Source organism: Oryctolagus cuniculus, chromosome 3, assembly GCF_051225735.1.
Source record: "Oryctolagus cuniculus isolate XC-2025 breed Fujian yellow rabbit chromosome 3, ASM5122573v1, whole genome shotgun sequence".
Classification (NCBI taxonomy): domain Eukaryota; kingdom Metazoa; phylum Chordata; class Mammalia; order Lagomorpha; family Leporidae; genus Oryctolagus; species Oryctolagus cuniculus.
The window spans coordinates 164576011-164585762 of NC_142869.1; the positions used below are offsets into that span (position 1 = coordinate 164576011).

The following is a 9752-nucleotide window of genomic DNA, read 5'->3' on the forward strand; positions in this document are numbered from 1 at the left end:
ACCAGCCTCTTCTAACTTTCTCACACTACCATATATTAGTCCTATAATATGGAGATGGTTGAGCCTGGGCTGTAGAATGCATGGTCTCATAGTCCCACCTGTGTAAAAGCTTCTTCAGTTGTAAGGTATCCTCTCATGAGGAAAGCTAATTTCTGGTCTGGCACTGTGGCGTGGTGGGTGAAGTCACCGCCTGCAATGTGGGCATCCCATATGGGTGCCAGCTCATGTCCCAGCTGCTCCACTTCGGATCCAGCTCTCTGCTAATGGCCTGAGAAAGCAGTGGAAGATGGCCCAAGCACTTGGGCCCCTGCCACCCATGTGGGAAATCTCGAGGAAGCTCCAGGTTCCTGGCTTCCACCTGCCTCAGTCCTGGCCATTGCAGCCATCTGGAAAGCGAACCAGAAGAGCATGGAAGATCTCCTGTCTGTCTCTTCCTCTCTCTGTAACTCTGATTTTCAAATAAAATAAATAAATCTTAAAAAAAAAAAAGCTTATTTCTTCAGATTTCTTACCTGGTCAAACCAACATTCCAGCCCCACAGAAATGGAACCAGAATAAATACAGCTGAATAAAAACCTCCACCCAGAAAAACCAAAGTACCAGAACATCTTTTGTCCTCTAACAGCCTGACTTCTTCAACAAATAAGCTGAGTCTCTTGTTGATAACAGGGAGTAACCCGGCTTGTTAAGTTTTACAGAACACTCTAAGAGGTCCTTGTTATAAACTGAATTGGGTATCTCCTCATTTAATGAAGCCCTAACCACCAGTGAGAGACTGGAACTGTAGAGAGTAATTAAGGCTACCTGGGGTCGTAAGGCTGGGCCCTAATCCGCTATGACTGATGTCCTTATAGGAGAGACCAGAGCCCATCTGTGCTCGTCTCCTGCCCCCTCCCTCAGGCACACATGGGAAAGGCCACGTGAGGACACAGAGGAAGTGGCAGTCTGCAAGCTGGGAAGCGGCTCGCCAGGAACAACACCAGCTAGTGCAACATCGGGGACTTCCCGCCTGCAGAACCAGAGAAAGCAAATGTCTGCTGTTCAAGCCACCCAGACTTTGTTACGGCAGCCTGAGCTGTCCGTAGGGTCCTTCATCCCACTCTGAACTCAAAGGAGTTGTGGGAAAATCTACCGGGCCTTAACATGCACTATCTTGTCTATCCAGTTATTCAGTCAGCTCGGACTTGGACATTCAAGACAGAAAGGTTGTACCTTAGCATTAAGCTAGGTTTTAAATTCCCAGGAAAGGATCTTAACCCTCAAACACCACTCCAAACTCACTTAGAAAACAAAAAAGAAAAAAATAAGAGGAAAGACACTTTAGAAGAACACAAAGGTTTCCTTTTCAGCATTTAGATATAAACGTGATCAAACATCCCAGGGTCCTACTGAAGGAGAGGCCAGAGTGGAACGGCTGCACGTTTGGGAGGAGCCCGCTCAAAGTCGGACGGCATTCATGAAGAGCCAGACAAACCTTCGCCCTCCTGCTCCCCGGCGCTGGCGTCACTCTCAGCCAGGTCCTCGCCACCACCCACACGGTCTCCTTCCTCCAGGTCACTGTCCTCACCCGAAGCATCGTCTCCACTGCTTTCTGTGGCGACGGTTTTCTTGACTGCTCTGAAATGGCAAGGTCCACAGCTAAGGCTCGGAGCTGCCACAAGGGGCCGTGTAACTTCAGCACACAGGCCAGACACACAGAGAGCAATGCAGGGAGGGGCACAGGGACGGGACACTCCCCCTCAGAGACAATCCCCACTCTTCCTCTGCTGGCTCGCAACAGGCTGCACCGCTTACCTCTTCTGAACACGCATGGCCTTGGTCACCTTGGAATCTTCCTTCTCCTCTTCATCTTCGTCATCGTCATCATCTTCGTCATCATCCTCACTGTCATCATCGTCCTCACCCTCATCGTCGTCATCATCATCTTCCTCTTCTACATCCTCTTCCTTCCTGCCACTCTTTTTAACTGACTCCTGAAGGTTAGGTTCACAGCTTTTCCCCTTACCTATAGAGAGAGGTAAAGAAAGTTAGGAATTCACTGAGTACTAAAGCAAGGTTATTTTAACAGGAGTGACTAATACTCCAAGTTCCAAGTTTCTTTGGTTTTACAGAATTTTGTAAAATCTGTATATAGCAAGAGAACAGATGAGAGGAAAAAAAGCAAAAAAACACAAACGTTTATTCAGTTCATCAGAAGCCTAATGAGAGAAGTAGCACCCAGGCCTCCACCAATAACCCACTACTTGTATGCCATAGCCAGCACCCTGCTCACTCTGGAGCCCAGCCATGAGCTCTCCTCTCTGAGTTCTGTTCTCTGAGATCATGAAGGCTTAAAAGCCATTGTTTTCTAAATAAAACTCAGGTTTTAAGTTTCTCTGCTACACTGCTCCCTGTTATAAAGAACTGGGAAAGGAAAGAAAGCAGAGGGGACGGAGACCTCAGGCCTTCCTCACACCCACAGCCCAGGTGGACTTACACTCAACAGAGCCTGTGGTTTGGGAGCAGATCTGAATGGACACACATCCCTGCGAGTGTTCTCCTGCACGCTCTGTCCTCTTCTTGATTAACCCTGCGCTTTCGGTCCGTCCAGCTCAGCATTTTCACTCTAACAAGCAGGTCCTCTTACAATTTTACCGTAAGCACGGAGTAGTTCCCCACTCTCAGGACATACAAGCAGGAGACTCCTCCCCAACACTACATCTTACCTGGGCCAGACACAGCCTGTGTGTCTTTATATTTATCCTTTGCCACAGCCCAATCCACAGCCACTGTCCGCCCTGTCAAACAGAAAAGTGGCATCAGAAAGGCTTTCCTCAACATCGCCCTCTCTTGTAAGTAAATTCCTACTCATCGAAGACAGTAACAGAACAGCGGAGACAACGAAACTTCCAATTTTGAGAATGTTGCTCCTTAATTCAAGCTTCCAGTGGCTGCCTGCTCTTTTTGACCCTTAGCCTTTTGTTCAAGGAACAGAAATTCTGCCTTTCTACCCAGCCACCACACCTGGGACAAGATGCAGTAGGAAGCAGTGTTTCTAATTAGAGTAGCAAGAGGCAAAACAGGGATTTTGGAATAATCTGTACCATTTTCAGAGTTAGGAAATCTCTAAACTAACTGCTTTTTAAGCACAGCACATGATAAATCATAGTTACAACCATGAAAGAAGAGCTTAAACACCAACCTGCAAGTAGTAACAATTATTCCGGGGAGGGGTGGGTATTTGGCATGGTGGTTGAGATGTCCATACCACATTCCATATCAGAGTACTTGGGTTTGAGCCCCAGCTCCACTCCCAGTTCCAGCTTCCTGCTACCTGCACACCCTGGGAGGCTGCAGGTGATAACTCAAGTGCTTGGGCCCCTGCCTCCCACAAAGGAGACCTAGACTGAGTTCTTGGCACCCCAGCCATTGCAGGCATTTGAGGAGTGAACTAGCAGATGAAAACTGTCTCTCTTTGTCCCTCTGTCTATCTCCTTTACTTTGCTTATCAAATAAAATAAAATAAAATAAAAACCATTATCCTAGGGACATTTTTCATTAGGAGTTAACAGGATACTCTTAGCAAATAAAAGAAAGGATATTGAAATAGGTTCTTTCAAGTTTAACTCCAGGATCAAGTATTACAAACATTTCTCCTAGGTATCCTAGGAGAGACTCAACATTAGCAGTGAGACTCAACAATGCAACCATCTCTTGAGAATGTAGAAAGTAGATTACTGTGCTAACTCAACCAAACACCGAAACTTTTCTGACCAACAGTATGGGTACAGAAAACTTGCCTTTTATCTCTTTCATGTTCATGCCTTTGAGAGCTTTTCCTGCTTCTAGAAGGTTTTTGAACTGCACAAAAGCAAAACCACGCATCTTTCCATCTGTGTACAAATGTACAAAAAAGTTAGAGGCAGCAAAGGGAGAGTCAAAACTATAAGAAAGAAATTACAGCAAGTTGGACTGGCAAGATGGCCCAAATCCTGCCGAGTAGCTAGCCCCTTCCTAAAGCAACAGCTTACCTCCTCTTGCTGAGTACACCCTGACTCAGGCTGGGAGACGCATTTTTCTCCAACTGTAACTAGTCTTCTAAAACTAAATCTGGGGGCTGGTGCTGTGGTATAGCAGGTAAAGCTGCCACCTGCAGTGCCAACATCCCATGTGGGTACCGGTTTGAGCCCTGGCTGCTCCACTTCTGATCCAGCTCTCTGCTATGGCCTGGGAGAGCTGGCCCAAGTGCTTGGGCCCCTGCATCCACATGGGAGACCTGGAAGAAGCTCCTGGCTCCTGGCTTTGGATCGGCCCAGCTTCAGCCATTGCAATCATCTAGGGAGTGAACCAGCAGATGGAAGACCTCTCTTTCTCTCTCTGCCTCTGCCTCTCTGTAACTCTACTTTTCAAATAAATAAATAAATCTTTAAAAATAAATAAGTAAATAAAACAATCTGATCTAGCTTAAAAACATCACTGAGGAATAGCACTATTATTTGGGTTTCTATTACTCGTCAAGTACTGTGCCAGCTACTTCATACATATCTATCATCCATGACATATACCTTGTATTTCTATTTCAAACAGTACTTAGTTCAAAGGTAATATGTAAAACCAGGGTAACTAATCTTAATCTATGCCAAGTGAAAGTGTACCAGTACCTGGCTTCTTAGGGACATTGACTTCCAGAACAGCTCCAAACTGAGCAAAAATTGTCTTCAAGTCATCTTCTGAACACTGAAGCCAGATGTAAAGAAAGAAAAAGAAACATCAACTACTAAGTTCATTCATCAGAAGACTGAATATTTGTACTCCTTTTATACTTTTTCTACTAGGACACCAAACATTCCTGAACAGAGACATCTTGCTCTGTATCTAAGAAGCAAAAAGACAGATGTCAGAGGGCTCTTCCTCCCCGCTTTCCCACTGGTTTCCCCAAGACGAAGGCATCACACACTTGGCGTCACAGGAAGCTCTTGTCTCTTGGGCTCACTTTCTGGATTCAGCAGGGCTAAGTTTCACTCCCAGAGGAATGAAGCCCAATTACCCCATCTTGGTGAGGCACCCCACCAGGGAGCAGGCCTTGGCTCTGACAGCCTTCAGCATAGGCAGCGTCTTTTCTCTGTCACTTACCTTAAAGCTCAAGTTCCGAATAATTAACCTGGCTTTCTTATCTGCCGCTTTGGGTTTTTTAGACTTCAGCTCCTTCTTCAGGGTCTCTGAATTTTCTAAAAACATAAGAGGCAACGGAGTAAGTCTGTGCTCCAAACCACCCACTTCTAAACCATAACATCACAGGAAAAAAAACTACTGTGACAGATACTTTCCACAGGCTAGCATGGCAATATTCAAGAACACGATTTTCTAAAGTGAGACGGAGACAAAAAACTACAATGAATATCAAAGATACACTGGATGATTCTGGACATCAGAACGAATTTCAGGAAGCTTTAAGTTCTAGAAGCCACGCCCCCGAGGCACGCTGCCTCTCTCTTTCATGTGCTGCTCCTCACCGTGGGGAGAAACTCCCCTCAGTCAGGAGAAACTCACCATTTTTCCCCTTCTCCTTGGACTTAGCCCTCAGTTTTTTCTTGGCAATAGTCACGTTGATCTTGTGACCTTCAAAGGTGGTGATCTCCTTGAGAGCCCTCTGAACATCTTCCGGCATTGAGAAAGTGACATAGCCAAAGCCTCGGCACGACTTACTCCCTGCAATGACACAACACGGCAAGATGAGAGTGAAAGCAGAGAATCACAAGCCACGTGCACTAAGCCAGTAAATCCTAAACGCCTAAACTAGCAGATATATTGCCAAACCATCCCAAGAGTTTGCCAAAAGTGTCAAAAAAAAAAAAAAGGCTGACACCAGTGGCCCCTTCCACACTTTGCTCAGAAAGTGTTAAGACTTCTGCCTGCTTCTTATTTGCTGTCTTCACTGTCAGTTCTTCCCCCTTTCCTGGTAACCTCTAGAATATGAAGGATCCATGATCTATATATTAAGCCTCCAAAGAAGTACTCACCATCAAATACAACAAAATATCACCAGAGGGGCCGGCGCTGTGGCACAGTGGGTTAACGGCCTGGCCTGAAGCGCCGGCATCCCATATGGGCGCCGGTTCAAGACCCCGCTGCTCCACTTCCTGACCAGCTCTCTGCTATGACCCGGGAAAGCAGTGGAGGATGGCCCAAGTCCTTGGGCCCCTGCGCCCACATGGGAGACCAGGAAGAGGCTCCTGGCTCCTGGCTTCGGATTGGCACAGCTCCGACCATCATGGCCATCTGGAGAGTGAACCATCGGGTGGAAGACTTCTCTCTCTCTGCCTCTCTTCTCTCTGTGTAACTCTGACCTTCAAATAAATAAATCTTTAAAAAAATATATCACCAGAGAAGGTAGGAAAGGTAGGTACAGTAGCTTTGAAAATCAGAATATAATAACATAGTCCCTTCTCTGAACAGATCAGCAATAAATGCCTGGGGTCCCAACAGAAGAACTTCAAATAACAAACACTGGGGCCGGTGCTGTGGCGTAGCAGGTAAAGCAGCCACCTGCAGTGTCAGCATCCCATAGGAGCACCGGTTCGAGTTCTGGCTGCTCCACTTCTGACCCAGCTCTCTACCACTGCCTGGAAAAGCAGTAGAACATGGCCTAAGTCCTTGGGTCCCTGCACCCACATAGGAGACCTGGAAGAAGATCCTGGCTTTGGATCAGCGCAGCTCTAGCCATTGTGGCCATCTGGGGAGTGAACCAGCAGATGGAATACCTCTCTCTCTCTCTCTCTCTCTGCCTCTCTGTAACTCTGCCTTCAAATAAATAAATAAATCTATAGGAAAAAAGAAAGAAAGAAAAGAAGTATGGGTAAGAGGAGGAAATGCTTCTACAATGAAAACCCTTAGAAGTGTCCTCATTCTAACACAGGCCACCCACCGTCTCACTAACAAGCTGAGCAGCAGAACATGACACAGCATTCTGTAAGTCAGTAACTCTCTGGCGGCTCAACCCAAAACCCTGGACTCAGGCCTGACTCCCTGTACCTGCTTCCTCTGGTAGTTGACATCTGACCCATCAGCTGATCCTCTCATCTCTAACTCCAGAAAATGTCCATATTGCAACCTCCTTCTCCCACCTCAACCGCTACCACCTTGGTCCAACACCAAGACTTCTCATCTGGATGATTTCAAGAGCTGGCTAACCGGTGTCTCTGCTTCTGTCCTATTCTCCAACAGCCTACGCACACCACAGCAGCCGGAGAGAATCTTTCAAAACGTAAACCAGAGAAGCCGACACTGCGGTATAGTGGACTAAGCCTCTGCTTGCAGCGCCGCCATCCCATATGGGCGCTGGTTCTAGTCCCGGCTGCTCCTCTTCCAATCCAGCTCTCTGCTATGGCCTGGGAAAGCAGTAGAGGTTGGCCCAAGTGCTTGGGTCCCTGCACCAACGTGGGAGACTCGGAGGAAGCTCCTGGCTTTGGATTGGCCCAGCTCCAGCCATTGTGGCCATTTGGGGAGTGAACGAGCGAATGGACGACCTCTCTGTGTCTCTCCCTCTCTGTCTGTAACTCTACCTGTCAAATAAGTAAATGAAATCTTTTTTAAAAAAAACATAAGCCAGAACATTCTACCGCCCTCTGTCTGAAACCAACGGCTTTCCAGCTCAGAGCTAAAGCCAGTCTTTGCAGTGGCCCATGCGGTTCTAAATGGCCGGGCAGTGTGGAGCTCCTGTCCTAACCCTCCGCCCTTCACGCATTCATTCCAGTCCCTGTGGCCTCCCCGATGGGCCTCCACACGTGTGCAAACCCCTTCTCGAACTGGCTGCTCTCTCCACCTGGACTGCTTGTCCCCCAAGAAACAAACTCATTCTCGCCTCAGCTGGCCTTTCCTGACCACCCTTATCCACACTGCCGCTTACCACCCACACGTGCCCATTACAGACACTTGCTATCCCCTTCCCCTGGCTTTCTCCTCAGCCTCCATCAGCAATATCACTACACAACTGGCTGTCTTCTCCACCCTCAAGACCCAAGAACAGGGATTTCTGGTTTGGTGGTGCGCACTGCTGGATCCCCAGGACCTACAAGTGCAACAGACACACAATAGACATTCAATAAACAACTGCTAAATACATAAATGGTCAAAGAGACGGCATACTGGCCAGGAACTTCGGGTCTGATGATCAAGTTCTCGTCCACGACTTCCTACCTATTCCGACCTTTAAAGTAAGGAAATTTCCCTAAGCCCCTAGATTCCTGTCTGTAGCATGGGATTCAGACTCTACCTAATAAGCCGATGAGCTCACCCGTGTCAAGCTCAGCACCGTGCCTCGTAGTCAGCTGACTCGATACATCTGACTGATGCTTTCTTAAAAGTTAGCTATTTTCATTTTTACCAAATGAGACAGTACACGCGAGCGCGCACAGCGAACGGAAGGCGCTAGAGAAACGTCAGGGGATGCTTTGCATTCCACAAACCGACCCCGATGGAGACACCCAAGGCAGATTGTTTGGAAAAGAATTCAACTCCCAAGCCCTTCCCGTGAGACAGGGCTCCCTGAAGCTTGGGAAGGTGTCCTCGCCCCCATCCTACTCCCAGAAAACCCCAGCCCCATCCTCGACCATCCCGCCCCCTACCTTTCTCAGTCACCACGAAGCACTGCTTCACCGGCCCCACCTGACTGAACAGCTCTTCCAGCTGCTCGCTGCGGGCCGAAGGCGGGAGGCGGCCAACAAACAGGGTCAAGCCCGCCATGAGACCCGGAACCTGAGGCTCGCGAGGCGGCGATCGAAGTAAGCCGACGCACGCGAGAGAAAACTCAGCTTCAGCAGGACAACCGCACCAAGGGACCGGAAGATCCCGGAAGTGTCCGTTGCTCAAAAGAGTCCGGAGGGGCACATGGTAGGAAGACGAAAGAAACGTTCCGGAGTGAATAAAAAAGAACACCGCCCAGGAGGCGGAGCTGCTTGAGCAGGGTTCCACCCCCTGTTCCAGCGCCGCTCGGCCTCCTGCAGGGAAACCCGCCCTCAGCAGTTCTCCAACTGCTTAGAATCTAGGAGAACGACCCCCAGTTCCCGAGGACAGGCAGGAGTCACTTCTGCCCAGAGTCTAGCCCAGCTCTGACATATAATGGATGTTTAATAAATATTCTCCGAAGTATCTATATTTCCAGGTTACATGCTTAAGTTGCACATAGAACACACAAATACAGACATAAGTATGCCACATACATCATTCGGACAATTCTTATATGCTCAGAGACTGTGAGACCACTCGGCCTCACTGGAAAATTGTACCTACTAAAGCACAGGCAAGGATCACCGTAATTATTCTTTTTAAAAAATATTTATTTATTTAGGGGCCAGCGCTGTGGCATAGCGGGTAAAGCTGCCACCTGCAGTGCTGGCACACCGTATGGGTGCCGGTTCGAGTCCCAGCTGCTCCACTTCCCATCCAGCTCTCTGCTATGGCCTGAGAAAGCAGTAGAAGATGGTCCGAGTCCTTGGACCCCTGCACCTGCATGGGAGACCAGGAAGAAGCACCTGGCTCCTGGCTTTGGATCGGCACAGCTCCGGCCGTTGCAGCCAATTGGGGAGTGAACCAGCGGATAGAAGACCTCTCTCTCTCTGCCTCTACCTCTCTCTGTGTGACTCTGACTTTTGAATAAATAAATAAATCTTTAAAGTCAATTAATAAAACTTTAAATAAATAAATCATTGCTTTTAAGTGGTGGTAACCCACACAAAGGAGGCAGACAATTCAAAACATGTAAACGTGCAGTGAAA

The 9752-nt window shown here is 48.0% G+C and overlaps 1 protein-coding gene across 1 annotated transcript in view; it reads right to left on the reverse strand.

Moving 5' to 3' along the window:
• The window catches only part of RBM28 (RNA binding motif protein 28), a 33125-nt gene extending 24254 nt beyond the window's left edge, over nt 1-8871 (reverse strand). Inside the window, exons 1-8 of the mRNA XM_002712070.6 lie at nt 8604-8871; nt 5530-5688; nt 5113-5207; nt 4641-4716; nt 3780-3872; nt 2706-2777; nt 1795-2005; nt 1475-1617 (exon numbers count right to left, since the gene is read on the reverse strand). Of these exons, the coding sequence (XP_002712116.2) occupies nt 1475-1617; nt 1795-2005; nt 2706-2777; nt 3780-3872; nt 4641-4716; nt 5113-5207; nt 5530-5688; nt 8604-8721 (967 nt within the window). The 5' untranslated portion in view covers nt 8722-8871. The remainder of the gene's footprint in view (nt 1-1474; nt 1618-1794; nt 2006-2705; nt 2778-3779; nt 3873-4640; nt 4717-5112; nt 5208-5529; nt 5689-8603) is intronic.
• Nucleotides 8872-9752: the final 881 nt, after the last annotated feature.